This window comes from Chaetodon auriga, chromosome 23 (genome assembly GCF_051107435.1).
Source record: "Chaetodon auriga isolate fChaAug3 chromosome 23, fChaAug3.hap1, whole genome shotgun sequence".
NCBI classification, from domain to species: Eukaryota; Metazoa; Chordata; class Actinopteri; order Chaetodontiformes; family Chaetodontidae; genus Chaetodon; species Chaetodon auriga.
This window is the reverse complement of record NC_135096.1, coordinates 14,399,248-14,423,773: the sequence shown is the minus strand read 5'-3', so window position 1 is coordinate 14,423,773 and position 24,526 is coordinate 14,399,248. Positions and strand designations below refer to the sequence as shown.

Sequence of the window (24,526 nt, the reverse complement as noted above, 5' to 3'; positions counted from 1 at the left end):
AATAATGGGGCCGATAAAGGCATTAGGGGCCTTTTGCTGGCTTTATATATCTAGGTGAATTGATGTGTGCCGTTTAAGATAGCAAAATGGTTAATATGGCAGGATATGATTGGAAAATAAAGAGCACAATCACTTGAAAAGATAGCCCAAGTCTCCCTTTGCTTGCCTACCTGCATTAATTACAGATTAGGATTTTCCAAAAGAGCCGCCACATTGTTTAAAATCTCAAACATCTCTTTATATTTCAGAAGAGAACACACAAAGCTTTAAACACATCACATATCGGCAAAGTCAAACTTTCTCATTCGCTGGCATCTCAACCCTGTCAATGAAGAAGCACGTTAGGTGTTGGGTTACATATACAAGTTAAGGGTTAAACAGAGAAAGAAAGAAGGAGGAAAGGGGTAACATAAAATATATATATTCATACTGATTAAAAGGATTTGGAAACACAAACATTAAAACATAAAAAGCATGGGGTTTAAAATAAGGGTCTAGAACAGTATATACCTGTGTGTTCATATTTGTGTCTTAGAAGGGAACTGCTCTTCTGGAATGTTTTGTCGCACAAGTCACACGCGTACATACCACTTTCGGTCTTCTTAATCTTCTTCCGCGACAGACAGGAGTCGGGGTCTGTCATGTCGTCCAGCCCTGACATGTAATCTGGTGTACCGTCGAGCAGGTCCCCCTTCAAAAAACACAAACGAAAAAGAAAAGAGAAAACACAACATAATAATGAATTTGGGATGTGACAAATGGCTATTTACTGCCTGTGAGGAAAAGCTAGTCCGTCAGCTAGCTGGTTTGTTTGGAGTAAGCGCTGCGGTTAGCATGAGCTACATGCTAACTGCTAGCATCATCAAAGCAGGAGTCGCGCTGCTTAACTGAAAAGTGGTTTCTGGGAAAAGAAGTGCACACACACCACAGCTGTGTGCGTTATTTGTCGGTTTAGTCGAGTTGTAGCCTGGTTTCGGTTTAAGCTAGCTTGTCATAGCAGCTGATGTTTGATGCAGGTCATTTTAGATGTAATTTCTTTCAGTTTTTCGCAAACTGCTCAGTCTGTTTTGTCTAAAAAGCTTTACAATGTCTTAATATGACCTCGTTTCACATTAAGGTCAATTCTAGCTAAGCTGCACACCAAGAAACGGTATCTGTGTTCATGTGCTAGTTGCTACACATGTATGAAAAGCTGGCTCAGATCCAAGGAGTTTAATACTTGCAATTCTGAAAAAATTAAAGTATTCCAGGGGTGAATGTCATCCTGCTGCAATTATATGATGTGTAAGTGTGCAGATATTGTTTTTATTTCAATAAAAGCTACTTAATGTTAAAAGAAATTTGCTTCTGTGGCACTTTATGTCACCAGATAGCAGTAAACTGAACCTTACCTACCAAACAATCACACTATGCTACATGTTCTCATGCATTTTTAATTACCAGCACATACCAGCGTTGATTTCTTATAAAATTTTCAGCTCTGGAGTAATATCGCCCATCTATAACTGACATGCTCCCCATTATGAAACTCAGCCATAATGGTGTATTCAGTGTGGTCTAATTTTGTACAGGAGCGTTAATTCTGCACGTTCTTTTAAAATTCTCTTTTATGATGAAGATTAGTCTTAAACATGAATTGATGGAGAACAATATTACAACATTAGAGGAAGCACAGTGAACCATTCTTGAAATTGCAAACTCATATAATGATTAAAATCAGAAGGTGCACCTTAATGGCCAATATTGAGCCACCAAAGCTTTCTTTAATGAATATGTGTGTGATAATGTGAGGACAGCTCTGCACTGTGTTTTAAGAAGGGACCACTATCACTCTGCAATCAATTTGAACTAAACGCCTGTAGCTGTATTTTTAAAATCTAATTTAATAACTTAGAATAGGAAACATTATTAATACTTTTTTTCATCAAAATGGTTCCCTCTATGTTAAACAGCCTTCAGCATTCAGTGGTAATGAACATGGAGACTGTGCATTATTAATCCACATGTAGGAGCTCATTTTGGCTGTGGCTCTCTTTAAAATGCAGCAAAGTTGCGATGGGAAATTTCAGAGAAGTGCACAGCTCCGGGGCTCACCTTTGTCATTTTTACAAAGGCCTTTCACCCATATTTAATAGCAAAATATCCGAGTTCAGGCCAGCGCTTGAAGAGGACTGGAGTCTGGAGCATTAATGTATTCCACCCACAGCAGAGGGTAAAATTTACAGTGCAGAGTGGTAACAATTATGGTTTCACTGAGATGAGATTTTAGGGCCAATATCGTTCCTGTTATTTATTTGAACCCGATGCTGTCTGATGTTTTTAATGCTTAAATTGGATCTTTTTGAGGGTAAAACTCGAAGCATTCCAAAGCTAAAGATATTCACAGTGAAGATTTAGGGTGGGAGACCTTTAAAGATGTTTTCAGACTATTATTGGACTATTATAAAAATACACAAATGAAAATCCAGAGAAGGGAGGTGGGAGGCAGAGGCTGGTTTCACCAAAGGTTCATTAATCAGCAGATCATTTTTCAGAATAATTGATTGTTTAGTCAACAAAGTGTCAGAAAATTGTTTCCGGTCAAATCTTGCATCTTCAGATTGTTTTCAACCACCAGCCCAAAACACAGATGTTTCATATTTCCATAGTATAAATCAGAAAAAAGCAGCAAATCCTCACATTTGAGAAGCTGGGACGAGTAAAAGCAAACAGAAAAGTTGGAGAGTAAAAGTGGTGCATCCCCTCCTCCATTGACTGATATTAGTTTAATTATTATTTTTACACTTTTCCACCCCCAGGGTCGTGTCACAGCTGTTTATCTCCACCGCCAGTTCAGTCTACCTCAGGTGAGCGTTTCTCCTGAGTCTGAAGTCGTTTTAATTAGTACAGAAATGAGTTCAGATCATTTTAGGGAAGCTGAGTGAGCCTGGGGCTTTTGCAAAAACCACAGGTGGCTTATTTACCTGGAAACCTGGTTTCCGCTGGTACTTTCTCCTCTGCTGCATCTCGGCAAAGGTAGCTGCCCCTGCTGCATAAGTGTAGGCCATGTGTGGTAGGAAGCCCATTTGATCCATGCCCGGATAGGGCCTAAGACCTGGTATGCTGGCCTGCATTGGGGGCATGAATGTGGCAGGTGGAAAAGCGCTCTGAGGTGGAAGTGAAGTGTACAGGGGTTTGGCAGCGAATGGGTTAATGCCGAAGATGGGGCTAGTGCTTTTTTCAAGGTTTCCGTTGTTGGTAGAGCCTGAGAATTCCTTCTTGAGATAGGCCAAGTTCAAAGGCTCTTCGAAGTGCTCTCGAGGAGAGGGGACGCTGTTATGGTCGATGGTAATGCTGTTGACTTTAGGTCTGCTTTTGACAGTCAGTGCATGCTTGGGTTCCTTCATTAGTCTCGGCAGAGAGAGGTCCAGCGGCTCAGCCTGCAGGTCTTCTGAAGTCAAGCTGTTTGGAGTGTACGAGCTGCTGTGAGAGTTTTTGGAAGATGTAGAGGACAGATTTAGCGGGGAGGGAGTGTTGCTGCGGGAGTGGTCCAACTTTTCACCTGTGGGTTTGGCGCTGCCGCTGAACTGGTGGTTTTTCAAATGTCTCAGCGAGTTGTCACAGTTGTTAACGTTGTTATGAAGCTCTGCTATGGAGGGGGATGTGATGCGGTCAGTAGGTTTGATCAGAGACACAGGTGACCTAGCTGCCAATGAGTCTTTTGGTGGAGTGTGGTGGTTATTTGTTCCGAGAACCATGTCCGTGTTGTTCCTGTGCTCTGGCAGCGGCGGTGGGGTTCTAGTAGTGCCGTACTGGTACATCTTTCGCTGCTCGAACCACTCCTTGACAAATTCCTGAGGAAGGCCAACCGCTATGGAAATCTTGAGCAGCTCCTCCGAGTTGGGCTCCATGTTCATGGCAAAATATGCCTTCAGCACAGACATGTGGTCCCTGTAAGGGTTAAGGGGCCCGGTGAGTCCCTTCTCAGACAACATGGAGGAGGACAAGTGGGTGTTCTTCTCCATGAATATCCCTGGTTTGTTGGACATCAAATTCTCACTGGGCTGCAGCACAGCTTTTATCTCCTCGTTCATCTTACACAGGTAGCGTTCATGCTGATGCAAAGGTATTGGCCCGGGGAAGGTTTCTTTGCAATATTGGCAAGCATAAGGTGTAAACATGTTATTTTCCTGCGCCTTGTCATCCACACCTCCTTCAAGCATGTGGTTGGATTTCTCTCGTTTGATATTGCTAATCTGTCTCTTTGAGTCTGTTGTCAAGCTCTGGAGGCAGGCTTTGGCTTCGTTCACTTTTTCTAATGTGTAGTCGATGATGCTTTTGGTGGCGCCATTGTGATTGACGAGTGGAAGACCAACTTGAGGCCCCCCTTGTGTCATCTGTTTCTGTTCTTCCATCTGGGACCCCAGCTCCTTCATGTAGGCCTTGAGCTTGGAGAGCTCCTCCGGCTTGCAGTCCATTTTCTGCCTGCACACAGTGTTGTCCACGATCTGGAGGACCTTCTGTACCTCGCTCAGGTTGTTCGCCAGCGGCCCTGGGTAGCACAGGAGCTGCGACTCGAGGCCAGCCATCCCAAGGTGCTGCAAGGGGCTCTGGGCAGTCGAGTTGTGGTGGACCCCAAGTGGGCTGTTCCCTCCCATGCCTCCATTCATGAACGGTCCAGGAGCACCAAACCCATGAGACGCCATCATCAGCTTGTAGTCGTTGAAGTCAAGCGGCTCGGTCTTGATGTTCAGGTGGTTGTTGTGGTCAGGGAGGCCGAGCGGCTTGCCGTTCTCCAGCTTCTGCCGCAGCTGGGTGATGGCAGTGTTGGTGGGTGAGGAGGAGGCAGAGGTCGGGGAGGAGCCCGTCTTCATGTTGCTGCGCATCCTGCCGTTGACAGCAATCAGGCCAATGCACTTTTTGCTGCTTATGTGGGAACTGTAGGAACCCGAGTGGGAGAAGCGCTTCTTGCAGTTGGGGCACTCATACGGTTTTTCACCTGTAAAGAAAAATATATCGCATAAGAAGGTTGCTAATGAGAATAACAGGCTGATATTAATAAAATCATCAACTTAGTAGCTTTTTTCTGTTTGTTTATTTATTAGAGGCACTGCACATTAATCAACAGTGACATTTTCTGTAAATGTGCCGGGGGTAAGCTCAACATCTAATGTGCTCATTTGCAACAGATTGTTTGTTTTGTACATTTTAGATAAAAGCCATTTGAAGTGCTTCCCATCCGGCGGAAGAAGGTATTAGAACATCTAAAAAGAAAAACCACAATGAAAGGAAAACAAACTATGGAACACAGCTAAGAGTGAAATAATAAATTGCCCCAAACAGGAAACAAAAGTTTGGTAAACTGATAGGAAAACATAAATCAAGTGCAACTATAAAAAATGTAATTTATTGTCTAATAAATTTACAGTATGTGAGGTATTGCATGTTCCTTAAGGTTCTGCCGTTTTATGCCTTTATGCACATTATTTGTGTGGTGTATTGTCTTCTGCTACATTTCACAACAATCTCTTTTTAATTAATTCCTATGTTGTGTTTTAACACAGCCACAGGCAACGGATGAAAATGACCCTTTTGAGCTAACACTGCTTCATTTAGCTTTCCTGTTGATCAATGGACATTAACCCTGATGAATAAACTAATAAATTAAATTGCTGATATGCTTCACACACATACACATTTCTGAGCAAATGTTGTACTTGGCAAGTGGACTGGTTCTTAACACAGCAGATTTCAGTGTCCATCAACAGCAGGGAGGGTCCAAAATAAGCCAAGAGGAATTTCTACAGATTCATGGTGTTCTTAAATCATGGTTATGAATATTCAGAGAGCAGGGCCACATTCCTCCCGCTACTCACCGCTATGAATCCGGAGGTGTTCCTTCAGATGGTGCTTGTATTTGAAGGCCTTGCCACACTCGGTGCATTTGAACTTGCGGTTGCCGGCCGCTTGGTTGAGCAGTTGGTGCTGTGAGAGAGGGAGGGAAAGAGAGAGATTCACATTGAAAAAAAAAATGCATTGTGGGGGTGAGAGTTCAGCAAATAATCACAATTGGTCGGCATGACAACAAGCAACAAGCCAAACGGCTCCTGTCGCCAACGAAGCATCTTGGCTTTCTACTCCCACCTCCGACGAAGGACTACAGGCAGCGGCGGCGATAACAGAGAGAATCACATACCTTTTAATTTCCTGGCTCCTCAGCCAAAGGAGGCATGCCTTTAGAATTTGGCAGCCCAGAAAATAGAATAAATGAGTCTTTCTTTTAGAGCGTTTCCCCTTCATTAGAACTGCCGATCTGATCTACTTTTCATTAATTTGGGCCTAATCAGTCTGAAAGGTATTCAGAATCATCTGTGAGCTCTTTCACCCTGCATACCTGCATTCACAGCATTTGAATTACACTTTGTACTTTGTCAGAGCAATTTCAAATGTCTTTTAGTAATTGGGTCTTTTTTTTTAAAACCTTGAACGTCTCTTTAATAATCTCAGGATACAGAACAGAGCGTATAGGCCCAGCCTTGATTCGCTGTTCAAAGGTAAACATCAGTTGCAATCCATCAAATTTGCAATTCAAACAAGGCCTGTTCTGAAAGGAAAAAAAAAAAAATCAAAATATAATACCCAACGACAACAACAACACTGGATGTGTAAACCTGGCTCGTCACTCACGGAACAATTAATTCCAAGTGGGAGTTGAGGACGTTAAACGGTTAGTAAATAAAAAAAAAAAAAGACACATTTCTCTGAGCTCGCTGGGGGGAAAAACACAGCGACTCCCTCCTCCCAGTTCAGCCTTGACAAATGCTGGGGTGTGTGCTGACTCTACCCACATTCCTGGGGAGACAGATGGTGGCGCGCAGGACACTGGGAGGACTGGGAGGAATTGTTCAAACAGCCCCAACCTTCAAAGATCAAGCAGGGAGAGTCGGGGGCCCCGCCAAGCGCCGGAGAGGGACCCCACCGCTCGTATGTTGCTGAGTTGCATAAACAAACAGCAACAGCTGCTTCGGTGCCTCCGCCCCCACCTCCACCACCACCAACCCCTTACTTCCCCCTTGAGGACCCCTGCCCGGTAAAGTTTAGTCTCGCCACCGCTGCTAATAAGCCACAATCGCTCTGCGCTCTTAATTGTGAATGGCACCGGCGAAATGCTCCATCTCTCCTTCATGGCTCGTTGTCGGTGTGAACGCCGCCACTGCTGGTTGTGGGCGGGGACCCGACTGGATGTTTGCATATGTATAACCTCTAATTAGTCATATTTCAGCTAATTGGTTAAGAGGAGGAGGAGTATTAAGGCTTGTAAACATACGAGACAGAGCAGCAGAGCACATGTTTACCTATCAGGACATTATTCTTTATGTTAATCTGATTGCTCCTGAGTTGGTTGTTAATTGCCAAATGTATATTTTCACATGAATGCACGTTCCGTCACGTCGGAGGGGAAGTGATATAGTTCACGTCGATGGTTTGTCTTGAAAAAACAGAAGGAGAAGAGCTTGTGATCGATACCGAAGCTGGGGAGACAAAGAAAAGAGCGCCACCTAAAGAAAACCTAACCACAAGAACACGAACAAGACATCAGCTCAATCTCATCTCGAGGATTACCACTTAAACAATTCAGCTAATTTACAAATCAAGATAACCGGCTTTGTGGAAGGACCTGCCGAGCTTGAAAAGGAGTCTTTGGCCATTGACTCGACTCTAGAGGGGAGCAGCAACAGCATTGTAATATGAGGATTGGGACAGCGGCTCACTCGGCCGGCCCATCTGCTCACGTTTACACCCAGCTGGTAGATCAGGTGAAAGTGCTGGCTGCTGACATCTGATCAAATCAGCCCCAGTCTGAGCCTCTCATGCCTGCTTCAGAGAACACAACACAACAGCCACGACCTGCGACTGAAGCATCAGGGTACATGAGATCATCTGCTATTGGCTGAGTGGCTGATTTTTTTTTTTTTTTTTTTTATAACAACATGACAAGGTGTTTCTAGTCACGAGGAAATTAGGTAGCAAAGAAGTGATCCAAATATTTTTTTTTCCCTCAATTAAATTCTACATGGTAACAAACAACCAATGCAATCTGATATGGAAGAGAAAAGCAAAAAAAAAAAGAAGCTCATTTTGATCAACATTTTGCCTTTTTTCCTGGAGGTTTTCAAGCAATTCTTAAATTTCTAAACCTAATTTTACCCTTTTTTTTTAGAGCGTCTCAGCAGAAATGAACCAAACAAGAGAATCTTTCAGTGTGCGTCTGAATCAGAAAAGCAGACCCATTACATCTTAGAGATGTACTTGAGGTCTTGAAACCATTTTTTAAAAACAAATTCCTCACTTATAATTATCCTTCGAAGCACAAAAACAGACTCCATCTACTTCAAAATTTACTGCTCCAATTTTAGTTCACTGAGAAGTTATAATTATCCCCCAATGTGCGAAAACTCTGAAAGCGTGCAATTTCTTTTTGGCCACAATCTATCTCACCCCACATCTTCAACTTAAAGCTGACAAGCGAGTTAAACACCCGTGACTGCTGGATGTGTTTTCACCTCACAGGACTTTAAGGTGATTCATGCTAACTGCCAGCAGATTCACATTATATTTCAGACATATAGCATATAAATCGCTCGAGAAAATTCGAGTATACACAGATGTTTATGCAGTGCATGAAATTAGAAGCGGGGGGAGCAGGGGTGGGGTTTGATGGAGTGCTACGACTGCAGGCTGCACCAGAAGAACATTAAAGGTTGGGAGTGGAGTGAAGTTAAGGAGCTGATAAAAATTTCCAAATTGGAAATTCACACAATCATTCGATCGTGAACACAAGACTGGAAAATCATATCAGGGAGGGCCATCAAAAAACCATTTAGGGCCTCAATTAAAGTTATTACCATTAAAGGATCTGCATCTTCAAAATGCCATGAAAAATTAATAATGATTGCCAATCAGAAAAAATGATCTCTCTTCTCGAAGGGATCAGAGCACATTAGGAATGAGATAGGGGACAGAGAGAGAGAGAGAGGAGGAGGAAAAAAAAACAGAAAGAGGAGGATGAAGAGGAGGAGAAAAATTTAAATCCCCCTAACCTGATCCCTCGCAGGCTTGTGTGTGGCCATATGCCGCTCAAGCTGAGTGCGGTAAGCAAACGTGTAGTTGCACAGGGGGCAGGCGAAGTTCTCCTCGTTCTTCTCATGGCGGTACTTGATGTGCTCCTTCAGCGATGTCAAACGCTTGTAGCCCCGGTCGCAGTAGGGGCAGGTCAACAGTTGGGCGAAGGCATCTGGCGTTCCAGGTGGCAGGTCTGCACGGGAGACAGCGGGAGGAGGGGGGGAGGAGGAGGAGGAAGGGGAAGGGAAAGCGGGCCAAAAGGTCAGCGAATCAATGGCAGCTAACGGGCGGGCTGCCCAGGAGTGGTATGGGAGTTATCTCTGCAATCTGCTCCACATGAGAGCCACAGTGTCAGGCTGGCATCCGCTGCACTACGACCTCCTCCCGACTCCTCACACACACACACACACACACATACACACACTGGTACTGCCTTACAGACAGCACTCACACCCCCCGACACTGTGACAATGATACTGCATGTACACAAAGACACACACACGTATAATTCCCCATACCTTCCTAATTGCTTTTAACAGCCCTCACTTTTTAATGCCATTCACGCTGACACGTTCATCATGTCTGCAGCATGAATCATGAGCCCGTTCCCAATTCAGCCCCCCGTTCTCTTGCCTCCGGGGAGCTTCAGAGGTGCGCTATCTGATTTCAAGCCCCTGCCCAGCTGTTGCTTAAGACTGTAGGTAAACACCAAGGCATCCGGTGAATCTGTGGGACCAACAGCTGCCCAGTCGTGTCAGCGGGAAGAGCTGTCCAGACCACTTCTTTCTTTCTTTTAACCTTTGCTGGTACAGAGGAGGTTCGCTGCTCTGTTACTGCAGCAGCAGCCTACAAGTGGAGGTTTAATAAGATTTTTAAAAAATGATATTAAAGGGGTATACATAAAAAACTTAAACTGTATAGTGGTTGTTTTATTCTCAATTCAAATAATCTTATAAATGCTTCAAAAGAGGACTCGGTGAAGAGGAAAGAACATGTTTCTGCTGTTGGAAATTAGAAGCGTCACTAATAAGCAATAAAATGAGACCTGTCTGTCACTCTTCAGAGTCTGGTATGACCAGCAGGTGGCTGCTATTAGCTAATGTATGCTAACTTTAGACAGATACTGCTGTGTAACCAGCATTTCTGACCCATCTCTACTTGCACTGGTATTACAAGTGTTACATCTAATCCTTCATCATCACCCTGTGCTTGGCCTCCGTGTTTCAAAGTCTCGCTTTAACACAGTTTAAAGTCAACTGAAGCTAACAGCCTGAAAGTGTCTGCTCAAAGAATAAGCAAGCATCAATGTGTTAGCTCGATGCTAACACATTTCGGTTGGCACTCAGAAAGTATTGAGGTTCAATAGCCAGCCTTAATCTCATAAACCGCCCTGATCTAACACGTTAAAATCTCACAAAATGATACTGTTCAAATTTTCAAGTTTTGTTCTTGGACACCTCGACACCTTACGGGGATCCGTACCGTTCTCCTCTGGACCGGTGGCCTCCGGCGTGCCCAGGCGGGACAGTTCCTCTGGGGCTTCCGGGTAGATGATGGCGGTGTCGCCCCTCTGCAGGTACTCGGCGATGCTCACCACGTGACTGTCGGCATCGTCCAGCTTCCGCTTGGCGAAGAAGTCCTCGAACTCTGAAGTGCAATCGACGCTCTTGACTGAAGAGGAGGAAGAGAGAGAGGAAGGGAGATGGTGAAGGAGGAGACCGACAGAGAAAGAGGGGGAGGAATAAATTGGATTCATTTCTTCCCCTGAGAAATGTCTTACAGGAGGATATTGGGAACATCTTGGTGGAAATGCGATGAGGACAGCCACCCTAAAACATTACAGCAGTGCTTTGGGGAGAATACATCTAAATTACTGGGTTTGCTTGTCACGCCATGCCGGCTAAAATAAGAATTGTAACTTAATCCGGCCAAAAGTCAGAGATAAACCGGCTACCATGAGCTGCCGAGGAGCAACGTGTGAGAAAACTTCACTGACTGAATTTACTCATGACATAAAATCAGATTGCGAGTTTAGGACTGTGAAATAAAAAAGGAAGACACACTCATGCACACAGACATACATTCATGCACGAGGCTGGCTTAATCAGCAACAGAGCCACGTCTCTTTGTATCGACTTTCACATATAAGGTCAATCAAGAGACTGTGGCTTTTGTTGATTCTGTGTTGAACAGATTACCGGGGCCAAACCACAAACCAGCTCCGAAAAAAAAAAAGCAGAGAAAAAGGGGAGAGAGACATGCTTTGCCATAGCTGAGCAGAATGTATCTTAAGCCAGCCAAAGTGCTGAGGCCACACAATGCGTTTTCTCAAATTATTTCCCCGTCCCCTCTCTTCAGGGAAACTCTTAAGCTGCAGTGTGGAGATAGCTGCCTCCAAAAACAAACCGGAGCTAAAAGAAATCAGCAGCCTTCATTAGTCAAGGGGATGGCCGACTTTCAAAACACACACACACACACACACACACACACACTGTTTACAACCTAAAGAAATTCTGGAGGCTGTTTGGCTACGTCGAGCCGAAAAGCGAGTGACGTCTCATCAGACTTCATCCCCTGTTAATTAGGCTTTTAGACTGCGAGCCAAGGTGAGGTTTAAAGAGCGATTTGTTCAGCCGTGATGACTTTGCGGTCCAATTTGCGAAAGGTCAAGGTAGTAGATGTTTGGTTGTCAAAAATGGCACCGAAATGTCATCGGTGCCAATGGATCACTTTTGATAACGTGATAGCATAATATACAGCGTTCTCATTAGATGGGTCTTTGTGGCTTTTGAAGACGGCTAAGCTAATTGTGAGAGACTGAATGTTGTGATAATAGAGGTTTTAAGCCGTTATTTAAGATCCACTGATGATTGACCAGGGTGCGGCTTGGTGCAATCAGGTTCTGGACCTGAACCTAAAAACCTTCAGGGTAATGAAATGCTGTTTATTTTATGTTTTACTCTCTGTCAGTGCAACCTACCAAGCTTCTCTATCATTCAGCCGAATCAAACGAGTGCTTCTTCTCCACCCGAGCTTTTTTCTTTCATCATGCGGGATGAAAAATAGAAATGTAAAATGTTTCTTTAAGGAGAAACGGCCCGACTTTCCTTCCAGCGGAGGAGGAAATCACCTGGATCAAAGTGTGCTTTGGCACTGGGACGTGATCAAACTGCTCATGTCTTTAAATGAAATCACATGTGATCGAGTGGCGGGGAGCTTCCACAGCGGTGCCACGGTATTGTTTCCAAAACTCCTTTAAGCAGTCAAAATGGAAAACATTTGCTGCGCTTGAATTTTCAGAACAGAGGGAAAGAGAGAGGGAGAAAAAAGTGAAGACGAAAACACCACGACGAGTAGAAAGTAATAGTAATTAAAGCTGAAGGGAGGGTTTTGAGGCAGGGCTGCGTGGCGTTCTGTGGGGTACGTCTGGTTTACCATAACAGCATCCAGGGCCAATTGTCAGGGTGGCCAGGATGATATCATGGAAGGGAGGGGTGTGTGGCTGCAAATCAGCTTTGGTGGCTTAATGAAAAATGGCAGGTAGGGTTCAGTTCCACCAGGAGTGGGCAACGGGACACAAACACACTGAGACTCAGTCGGGTAACCAGGGAGGCTGAAATAGCCCGTGTGTAATCAAAGGTTCGAAAACTCGGGATCACTCTAGCTGCCTCTGAACATACAGGGATTTGTCTTAGTGGCCATTGAGTCAGCAGGACCAGATTCCCCTTTAATTGCAGCTCACAGTTTGTGTATGTAATTGTTTTGTTTGTTTAAAGAAGCGGCTGCCAGCTTGGGGCCGCAAGACAAATGTAATCACAGGATGATTAATAGGACAAGAAAGCAGCGAAAACGTTCTTCTGCTGCACAGAATTCTCATTTTTTTGTGAGAAAATGAGTTCGGATGTGAAGTATTTAAAGATGCATTACATTGTTGGATTGCTTTAAGCATGGGGACACACCATGTTTTCAAGCATATGTGTCCATGTAACTTTCCAGTGTACCGTGAATCCCTAAAGGGAAAAACATTCTCTAGATTGGTCAGACTTGAGCAACCTGTGACAAGAGGTTGCAACTGCACGTTGCTTCATTTTAAGGAGTCTGGAGCCATAAAAGATTGGGACAGACTGTGTCAAAGGATGTTGTAATGTAGGTAACAGGGACAGAAAGTCAAGCACACTGCAAGAGAAAAGAGAGACAACACACCAAAATCACATCTTCAGTCGACTCACCTGTACCGTTTCCAACTGCCTGCAAAGTGGCATCAGGCCCCAGGGTGTCGAAATCATCTTTTATTTCATCTGCACAGACACAGAAAAGAAGAAAGAAGGGGTTGTGGGGGGGTGGGGGAAGAGGGGTGAGTACCTCAATGTACCATCCGAACCAACAAACGCGACAATGAGGCCTGTAAGAAGAAGGTATGGAGAAAGCAATAAAGGCACTGCTGTGCATCGCAGCGTGCCGCGGCTTTGTTCGGCATGCTTAATGAATGCTATCATCTGGGCCAGACAGTGACTTATTTACCTTTAACATGACAACAAGCGGCGGGGGAGGCGAAGAAAGCTTCAATCGCCAAACAGAGCGATTAAATACAACACGGAGCACATCCACCTGAGCAATCACAGAGCTCCAGCCAACACGCAGGCTGAGCTTATTACTCCCTGGCTGTGACGCTGCTGCAATCCTCTGCATGCAGGATCACGCTTGTTTTATCGTATGTCATTTGGTGGATGCTTTTATCCAAAGCTGCTCTGAGTATTTTTTTTTTTTTTTTTTGATTTGCCACAACCCCCCTGGCAGAGAGTTAGTGCCTTGCTACCAACTAAAAAGAATACAACCCTGAACCACAAATGAAGAGTTTTAGTTGCACAAACATTTCTCAGGGCAGAGCTGCTCCGGAGGCAGAAATAACCTCATTGGTCGGGATAAACCTCAGGTGGGTGGAGACAAAGAATTAATGTTGTCTGGTGAAGTATGTCAGAATGAAACGGACGACATCTAAGGCAGCTGTTATTCCAAAGCCTTGCACTCATGATACTACAGGGAAGAGTCGTCTGTAATCTGGACGCCTTGACGTCTCTTTAATCAACACTTGTGCTATTTAAGTTTTCGAGATTTGCATCAACCAATCAGTTTATTTCTGCGAGCCCCCCGCAGGAGCGCTGGTTTAAGCCGAGCAGGTTCTCATTGCCCATCAGGGTAATGGCACCCAGTCTGTGCAGATAGTGTCCTGGCACAGGTGAGGCGGCTGTAAATAACCGGTGGACTGACAGGCTCATAAACAAACCCTCCTCTGACAAATGAACCCCCCCCCCCCACGGTCGACGAGAGGACACTGACTGGACAATCAGCTTAAGGAGTCCCCGGTCCCCTCCTTCCTGCCTCGTCAGTAAAAATTAAATCAAGGTGCTTCCGAGAACACGGGGGCTTTGTATTTTTAAAGAAATGAACAAAAAACCTGCATTGTGTGCCTCGCACGCATCTGTTCTTGCTCTGCTGCTCCTGCAAGGACGTTACAAGCGTTGCATTGTGAAGATTTCATTTTTTTTTAACCCATCCACAGCAGGATCTGATCTATCTGACTCTCCCGTGGCTGTTAAACCGGGATGAGCGCCGACAATAGAGAAAACCTGGCTGAGAAATTACAGGAAAGGTGGTGGGTGTATTGTTGATAATAATGTTATCCTGGTTACATTACATGACACAAAAGCCACAAAATGAATTTTTATTTTTAGTTGAAAACAATGGACTTAATAGTTGTGGAATGCTTTGTGCGGCTTGCAATTCGGGGTTTTCTTGAAATTAAAGATTTGGCTTCTGCGGTGAAATGATAAATACCCCTGTCAATGGCTCCCGAGAATAATGACAGACTCTTCTGGATGGGTATGTCCTAGTTTAACTTTCCTCTTGCTCGGATTTTTTTTCGTCTTTCTTTCCTGTACATTTGATTGCACGTCTGCCAAACAGCATCAAAACCACAGTTGCAGTATGAGAAAATAAATGGGTTTCAAACAACATAAATTAAGCTATGACAAAACAAAACAGATAAAAAAAAAAGCCTCCGCCACAGATTAAAATATACCCACTAGTATCAGATATCAGCGTGTATGAAAACCTCCCCCGTCTCGCGCTGAGCACGGGCAGAACTCCCTCACATTTCTGTGTCCTCGTAGGCACCGTGTTTGCTTTGGGTAATCAAATTTGGCTGCATACTTTTGGTCTGACGCAAGGGGATGACCAGTGGGATTTACTGGCCCTCCACTCTCCCCTATTTACCTTGGACAACTTTTGTTATCAGTGGTCTGAAGGGAGGGACGGCTGCTTCCAGTAGGAGGTAGACTAATACCACGAACACCTCGCTGCTTCGGCCTCTGGCACACATGCGTGCATAAATCCATGCCAGTCCTGAGCTACATTCAACTGGGACAAAGTGTCATTGTGGTGGCTCGGGTGCCTTGTTGTTCTATAGGAAGACGAGGAGCTAATGTTGCTGCTGCGGAGGCTCCTTTAAACAAGATTTAATTAATAAGACATGATCGATTTCATGGCTTTATCTCCTTTGAGGATCGACATATTTCACAGTGTCATGAGTAATGTGTAAAAACGGGGAAAAAAGAGGGATTTGATTTCTTCTGGAGTCATTTACGCCACAAATATGTGCCTATTTTTGGGAGATGAAACTGGCCGTTAACTGCCGGAAAAGTGTGTTTTGTCAGTAGTAAATCACAGAAGACCTGAGGCGGTAAGGTACACACCTCCTTGAAGAGCGATGTTGAGGTTTTAGAGCCGACTCTGGACTCAGGAGGGGTCCAGAATACCTTGGCCTGACCATAATTCCACCTATTTTCATAGCAGCTCTGATGCTGTTTATTTTGAAAACATTCCTATTTTTATGGCCGGTCACCGCAGTCGCTTTAAAGTTCTGCCTTTGTGCATTTAGCCTCATTTATCCTGAATCTGTCTCACAATAGCTTCAGAGTCTCAGACACAAAAGCAGATTAAAACAGCTTCTTAAAAGCTGAAGCCATGTCTGATTTTTGTTGACTGAAGTTGTCAATAGCAGATATTTGGTGCCTTCGAATTGGAGCATTTTACAGCCAAAGAAAACAGTGTTTTGCTCTGAATTTTATTCTTGGCAGGGTGGAGGAGCATCAGAAACACTGCACTTATTGAAAAAACATGGGAAACTCCTGGATGCACTAGGTGTTTAAATGACTAATTAATAACTCCAAAACTTGATAAATGTGCAAAGAAAACAAGAACCGCTGTTTTTATCAAAAACAGAAGGCCGAATCTGGCAACAATGTCTCAAAACAGAACATTTCTTCCTCAAATAATGCGCCTTGAGGATGGAGCGAAAGTGCTGCTATAATCCAGCAAACATGAGGGGAAAAAAAGTGGGATTTCTACAGCCTGTGATTGCTGCAACGCTAAGTCAGAAATCCTCCTGACGCCCTGCAGAAGAGTTGAAACGGGGCAAAGGGAGAACGCAGGTGATTTATTTGAAAATGTCTGTCAGTGATAATGATGTCATGCTTTCCAGCACATCGCGTCCAGCCTCGCTGTGGGATGAAGGAATGTCAAGGACAACGCCAGACACAAGACTCTGATTGTGCCCTGGAATCAGAGGAGGCTTGGCGATAAACTTTTTCTTTTCTCGCTTTCTTCCTTACATGCGGCAGCCGTGTGACAGAAAATGCGTTGCTCCACGGCGACAAGACAATTTTAAAGCCTCACGACACATGAAATGAGTCCTCAGAGTGTCTGTTTGTCGCATTTGTCCCCATTTGTCTGGGTTTTTACTGCAAACTTCGCAAGACCTACAACGCTTCCAAGACCTGTGCAAAAACTCCTGATAGGGGAGTGACAAGCAAATCAGTCCGAGCAGGAAGGGGGGGGGGCTGCTAACTTATCTCAGGCCTAAGTTATGTGCTGAGGTATCACTGTAGACACTTAGGCACCGAGCAAGAGAAAAAAAAAAAAAAAAAAAAAAAAAAAACAGGCTGGGAAACACAGCACCCGCAAGATTGGGAAAGAGACTCCCAAACGCTCTAATGAACTTGACTTGCTCTCCGAAATATGTCAGACACTTTATCACACAAGAAGCATATTATCTGGGAATTGCAACATAGTTGAATTACAGACATTATGGCACCGCAGGTCTTTATCAAATAAACAATTACCGTATGCAACGACAGCTTGTTTATCCTTTATCTTGATTTATTTACCAAACTGTCTTCCCTCCCTCCCCTCAAGGAGCCAATATGAACTGTTATTTAGGAGAAGCAAATGTTGATACCCGCTAAGTTTTTTTCATCCCTAATAAATGTGCAATTTTCCCCCATATTAAAATTTAAGACTGCTGAATGTTCCTCCGTTTTTCGGCGCCGTGCACAGCTAGTTCATTAGCAGAAATGAATAGCGAAGCCCAGCTCATTTAAATTGGCTGTCTTACATGACTTCTCGCCATACTCTGTTCCTGTCACATGCTTCCAAGAATCATTGACTCTTATTATACATGTAAATGGCTATCATAAAAATAAAAATTTCATTTAAGATTGTTAATGACTTTTTGCAGCAGTCTGGCTTCCTTTAATGATTATACCCTGCCCCCTAATTAAAAGTATTTATCTTTCAAGCATCCGTGACTGGAGCCCCCGCAATCCAAGTTGCTCAACAAAAGAGGAGAAGACAGTCAAGTTTGGGAAGGCATCACCTGGCCGGGATTAAGCAGCTCGAAAGGGAGGAGGCATTACACGGCATGGAGTTGAAATACCAGAAACACTGATAGAGTTTGAGTCAAAGCAACCTCACATGCATCAAATCTCCTGCAGAACGAAACACTGAATCACACCGAGCACATTCTCACCTCCCAGAGATTTTCATTTTTCCGCAGCTCGCAGGCTTTTTTCTGTGAGGTTTTATACATTACTGTAAATATTTTTTTGCTGTTTGGCTCAGAGCGGGACTTTTCTCTAAGCATGAACCAAATGGTCTCTGTCTGTCGCTCACAAAGAAACTGTTTATCATGTCTGTCTGCTGAGGGAGCATCATCGGGGCTTCACCGTCAGACCTGGCTCAAGCAGTGTTTGCCAGACGCTTCGTGGGGTTTGTTTAAGTCTACTCGGGCACCAGATGGGTGGGGTTTACGGCATAAGACGGTACTACGAGTGGCAGGATGTGCACACATTCGCTAGAAAGTATCCGAAAGTCAGCTTAGTGGTTGTTTTTTTGATTGACAGCTCACCTGAACCCCACACATCTGGTAAAGCAGACAGAACAAAAGCTGTTTTTTATGTGTTTCTGGAGCCAGATCTGGGAGAAATAATGAAAAATGAAAGTTTTTGGGAAACTTTGTCATTTGCAATATTATAATTCCTATTTTGTGATACCTTATCTTCATCGTTCACCCTTTAATGTTGTGCTTTGTTTTTGCACAAAGGTCGTGTTCCTAAGTTAAAAGATATCTCACTCTGGAGCAAATCTGGGCGACAGATTGTCGTTTCACAAACATTTTCGCGGAGGCTAAGATGATCTGACTGGTTCAGAGCCTCACTGGGCAGAGCCACAACTCTCAAAACTTACACTAAAACCCAAATTTAGAAAGAAGAGAAACCATCAGTTTGCCCTTTAGCCGACCAATGAGAGTAAATCTCTGCACCACGTGATCCGAGACACTCACCAGTACCGTCGACCGAAGCACTCAGCATGTCGTTGTCGGGCCAGATGTGCTCCACGCCGCTGTCCCGCATCTCGTCGTCCTCCTCCTCCTTGGTCAGCAGGCCGTGGCTCTCGGCCCGCGGGGAGGCCTCCGGGTTGGTGAGGCTGGCCGGGCTGCCCGTGCCGTTGATCAGGGGGTCTTCCTCGGACACCGGCATCTTGTCCTCCTCCTCCGTCTCTGAGCCCGTCTCCACCACATTCTCATAGTTCAGAGCTGCGACAGAAAGAGTGAGGAATCTGGTCAGTACAGGGGAGTTTTCCTTGGGTTCTTCTCAAGAAAGCTTGCTCATGCCAATCATTACCGGCAGCTTGAAATGCATTTGGCGTTTATATGAGTGTCAGCGAAGTGATCAAACATAAACGACAGAATCTGAGAGGGATTTCAGCTTGTTTTGGAAATTGAGGTTTATTCCCAGATTAAAAAGGTCACCCCACATCACTGCTTGGTCCAAGGCATAGGCGTTTCTTTTTTTTCTTTTTTTTTTTGTGGGTTACACCCCAATTACAGCATCCGCGACTGGAATCTGTGACTGAACCACAGCGGTGGGCAGACAGCTGTCGAGGAGATGCGAGCCAAAATAGCCACTAATTTTCAGTCCTGCTCACATGCCTTGGATGCCAACGAGCTGCACCTTTCAGGACGGCTCTGCTCCGGAGCATAGCCGTCACGTTTGAGATGCTCCGCATAGCACATACAATATTACAAATGTCGTTGCCATGCATACAAAAGGCTTAACCTATAGTTATTTAGATTATTCATCATGTGTACCCCTCGGATGGCTTCACATTTGCATTGCCAGTGAACCATGAACATAAATATAAATGTTTCCTAACATATGAAAATATAGAGACACAATGGGCTTTGAGGCCTATTGACTGCACACATTCAGGGAGGTAGGTTGACATACATACCACACACACACACACACACACACACACACCCTCAAAACTCCAGAGCAGCATCAGCAGGGCCCGCCCGGTTCCACAACACTCAAGTCCCAGACATATGCCTGCTTTTCTTAAAATAGACGGCCTGTAAATAAGGGCTGTGAACTCAATCAAAGGTGGCTCACGTGCAAATTAGTCACCACCATCGGCAGGTTCTCTGCGCAAGCTCACCGCAGCGTAAATCGTGGCAGAAAAGGACATCAGAAGACTTATTGGAGCAGTGCAGATGGAGCGCGAAGCGAGCCAGAAGCATGGCATCACATGGGGACACACCTCATTGGCAGCTTGTACAAGAATGTTCTGCGGTGAGAGCCAATCATGGGAGGGCCTGGAGTTTGAGGCACCATAGTGGAGAGGTGGAGGCTCTTTTTTAATGTGCTTTAGCTGAATTTATGATCCAGAGTAATAAAAAAAGCTGCAGGGAGCTCATAAGTCTATCATATCAACAGATTTATATCTAATAGCTCAGAGACGCCATGTCATGTTACACTTGCATGTAAATAGTGAAGAATATGCAAAACGCCTCACACTGTGGAAACGTCAAGCTTCATTATGGCGTTTTATGCGCCTTATTTTGCTTCATGATGCCTTAAAGTGTTCCTGCCTCTCGAACTTTCCCAGAATCAAGAGCGCCAACCAGATGAAGTTCATGCATGACATTTCTGAGGACATTATACATATCAAAAGATAAGCCTCCCCACATCTCCTCCTAACACGTTTCCGTACGATTGACTGGTCTGCACTTGCCTTCAGCGAACAACTGCACAACAGGTGCAAATTAAAATGAAAACAGGGCTTTCAAACGTGGGAGGGGAGGCCGAAGGGGAGGAGGGCGGCAGGCAGGCAGGCACGAGGGGGGAGGAGGAGGAGGAGGGTGGGAGTGCGGTGACCTGCCTCGAATACCAATCGACGGAAGAAACAAAACCTTTTCAAGAGGTGTGATCACAAGGGTTTAGGCAAGTTCAGACTCAGTAATGCTCCTTGGAGATGACAAAAAAGGCAACTGAGGCTGGAGACCCAGGAGTGGAGGGAGACGTTAGGGATTCCTGGGTGGTCCACATCTACCTTGGTACAATTGATATTGTGCCTTTACTCAAAAGAGAAAAGCCATTATCTGTTTAACGTCCAGACGATAAAATCAGTCCGTCAAACTTCTCTCAACTCCACGTCCCTTCAAAACAACAACAACACGATCGTTTAAGAATTCACCTCTCTGCGCTCCTTCACCCCTGAGGTTTTGAACTTTTCTCAGCACATCCCATCAGCTCTGTGTCCCCCAACTTCTAGAGGAGGGGGCAGCCTCACGGGGCCGGTAGAACAAAAGGCCAAGAGGCTTGGGAAGCTATCAACCCGTCGCTGTGAACCTGATCTCTGGATGCAGATTCAATGACGGCGGAGCAGGGGCCGGCTGAATGAAATTATCTAAGGCTGGACAGGTTTTAAAGGGCCCATTCTTCCCCAATAAAAGGAGCGAGGGAGCTTCTTTTTGTTTAGCAACACATCCACCACAGCAACGCACACCGTCCTGACTTAAATACTCCCACGTTGGGAATGCAGCGTTCACAAACTTTTCAGGCCGCGATTGAGAATTTAGGTCTTCAAAGTAAATCCTGGAGAGGCAAAGTGGGGCTTTCATTTTTATTTTTGTCACCAGTTTGAACCATTTTCTGTCTCCTGCTGTTTTTTTCTTATCTCTCGTGACGTCTCGTCCCCGAGTTTCTGAACAGATTTAAGCGCGGGGGCGTTGAACTGTCTCTGAAAGCTACAGTAGACGCAATCTTCTCCGAACGTCAGCTGTCTCCTCCGCATTCAACGTATACCTCCAAGAAGGCAAAATGACAGTGGGGTGCTCGTCAAGTCAAACGCGTCGTATTAACGCCGAGAAAGCCGCCATTGTTTAGGTGCCACCGCTGACAAGAGCCTCTCCCTCTGCGAGCATGAAGCATCTATTGGTATTGTGTCACACAACAAAGTAATTCTAACCTACTAATATTTTGCAGGCAGTTATTTCGCCTCCCCCCTCGAACCTCACTCTTAATCAGCCTTTTGTGTTGCCGAGGAGAGAGAAAGACAAAGAAAAGATAATGTTTACTTCTCAAATGCCTCTCCTCTTCTCTCCTTTTCTTACCTTAAGTGTCATCCTCGACAAAAGCAATTACGGCTGACGTTTTACAAACTCGCGCTACCTGTTTGATATTGCTTTCTTCTCCCGTCTCTTTTTTATCTCTCCCACCGTTTAAGGTAAATAAAAGGAGCCTCTTTGACTTGAGTTTTTCAGATAATTAAAATGACACATGTAACAGCGCAATTCTTGTTTAATATTGGGTTTTAAACTATCTGACATAACCCTTTCACGGGCCTGGCATTATTCTGTCACTCACGAGAAAAGCACAGAGAGGAGAGGAATATTGTATATTGATTAGGATGGCGAGACGCATCAGCAGTGACAGGCAGAGAGAGAACCAGAGAGCATGGGAAAAAGTCTTATTAAAACCTCATCATTTCTTTGATGAAGATAAAAAAAAAAGAAAAAAAAAAAACAATATTTCAGCTTTGACAGTTGTATTCTGCAGATACTGAGAGCCAGTGGAATTAATTTAGCGCTGGGAAACAAACTCCAAATCTTAAATGATTATATTTACACAGCGTCAGGTTTGACAGTGAACAAACGACCGCAGCGATAAAAAAAAAACGGCTTTAATGTTGGAGTCTGCAGACAACTCGCTTCGTGTGCACGTTCGACAACAGTTGTCTGACCACATGTTGCATTCAAAGGCACCCGAAGTCACTGACTTGCACCTTTGATGTTGAACCCTGTGCATCTGTTTGTCAAAAAACTTTGCATGGATGGTATGTATATGCATGGAATTTCTTTCAAGCTGAGAGACACATCATAAAACCTCACAGAACGAGCTTCTCGGAGAAGTGACCAGGGCCTTGGTCAAACTTTTAGATGTTCAATGCTGAAATAGCAGAATTTAGCCACATGTGTTCACAACACCCTTACTTCGCTTAATTTCAAGTGGAAAAAAAGCTGCAATTTGCAAGGTTGCAGAGATGTGAGGGGGAGGTGAAGACGAGTTTTAGAAGATTTCTCTCAAGTACTGCGAAATCTGAGAGGAAGGGAAACTTTCCTCCAGCCTGCGACGCATCTCAACTTAAAAATCCTACCTTCTGCAGCCGCGAAAGCCAGGTTCAGAGGTGCTACACCTGCTCTCTGCCGAGGAAAACCATTTCACAATGCTAACAAGTATAATCACATTTATTTAACGATCCCAAAGTAGTCGTCCAGAGCCCCGAGGAGGCTGCACTAAAAGCCCTTCCTGCTCGAGTCTCAGAGCCAGAGAGAGAGAGAGCTCTTTCTGTTCAGCAGGCCAACGGTGGAGGTGATCGCTGCGGGGAGAATGACTAACACCCACATTCGCGCTCTCACGCTAACCCCGGCTGACTTTTTAGTCGAGTGTCGAGGCTTAGCTCCAGGTGACACGCTCGGCCTCCTACGCCGATAATGAGCCAGGACATTCTCCCTATTGGACGATAACTGCTCACGCTCGCTTCCTGTCTCATGAATGTGAGCCAAGCGGATCACCTGGATGGCTGCGAGGGAGATGGGGAAGCAGGAGCGCTCTGTTGGTCGGTGTGTGAGTCTGTGAGTGTGTGTGTGTGTGTGTGTGTGGGAGGGCATTAAGGTGGAAGCGAGGTCGCTGCCTCGTGGCTACGGCCAGCGGTAGCGGATTCTCACGATGACCTTTTGTCTGCCCTTGTTCCTGTCTGCAACAGTTTAAGCACTTCCTCGGGTAAGTCTTGATGGAAACCTCACACCACAGCTTTTCAGCACACACATCTCCTTGTTGAAGGAGCCTTCACTGGTTTATGTTTTGTCATTTGCTTCGCGTAACCTGATTTTTTAGAATCATTTCAAACTTTTTCTTGATATATTCTTGCATTTGCTTCCAAAATAAGGGTTTGAAAGTGTTTGAAAAACACTGTCATCAAGAGGTGAATTCCTTTATAAAATGCTTGAGAAAATAAAATTGCCTGCTGAACAATAATATATTATAGATAATGCATCCTCTGCGATTGATTTTCCTTCAAACCGGGTACATTAGTGCCATTCAGGAGTGAACTCCAGCCCAAGTCAGGCCAGACAAAAGAATAGCAGACGTGTTTGGATATTTTGTGCTATCTTGTCTCAGTATAATGGTGCGATCGAGCACAAGGGGCAAATCAGGGCCAAGTCGGTGAAAGGACGGTGGCAGAGGGCAAACAAAAGCTCTGAAAAGAGACAGAGAGAGAGTGAGGGGTGAGGGCCGGCGAGGGGAGGGGGCGACTCGGGAGAGACGATGAATGGTGAAAACTCAGTGAAGTGTAAACGCAACCTGGGAGTGTATGTGTGCATGTCTGGGCGCTCTGTGTGTGTGTGTGTGTGTGTGTGTGTGTGTGTGCATACAGAGGGGGAGGGGTGTCGCTGACATGAGGAGTGAGTGTTTGACTGATATGAGTTGTTGAGTAAAACACTGTTTTACAACGTATGTGTTTAAGAGAGGTTTTTTTTTTTCTCCAAAACTTTATTAAAAATGACAAGCGAAGAGCAGAAAGTCGAACAGGAAAATAAGTCTCTTGTGGTGAGAAGCCAGCAGATAATTAACTTTACGAAGCCCAGCGACCAAAACCGACAAGTACGTCGCATAAGAAGATCAAACCTGAGCGTTTATCAGCGTTCACCAGCAGTTATCAGGATGCCAAAACGTCTCAAACA

The 24,526-nt window shown here is 44.8% G+C and overlaps 1 protein-coding gene across 4 annotated transcripts in view; it reads right to left on the bottom strand.

The window, feature by feature from the left end:
• Positions 1 to 24,526, bottom strand: part of zeb2b (zinc finger E-box binding homeobox 2b) — an 88,528-nt gene that overhangs the window by 5,326 nt on the left and 58,676 nt on the right. The window contains exons 3-9 of one of the 4 annotated variants that reach the window (XM_076723176.1): positions 18,782 to 19,033; positions 13,332 to 13,400; positions 10,585 to 10,773; positions 9,081 to 9,295; positions 5,856 to 5,964; positions 2,964 to 4,978; positions 589 to 691 (exon numbers count right to left, since the gene is read on the bottom strand). In XM_076723176.1, the coding sequence (XP_076579291.1) occupies positions 589 to 691; positions 2,964 to 4,978; positions 5,856 to 5,964; positions 9,081 to 9,295; positions 10,585 to 10,773; positions 13,332 to 13,400; positions 18,782 to 19,033 (2,952 nt within the window). Of the gene's footprint in view, positions 1 to 510; positions 692 to 2,963; positions 4,979 to 5,855; positions 5,965 to 9,080; positions 9,296 to 10,584; positions 10,774 to 13,331; positions 13,401 to 18,781; positions 19,039 to 24,526 lie in introns of all 4 variants that reach the window. The other 3 variants (XM_076723174.1, XM_076723173.1, XM_076723172.1) reach the window with 3 other exon arrangements.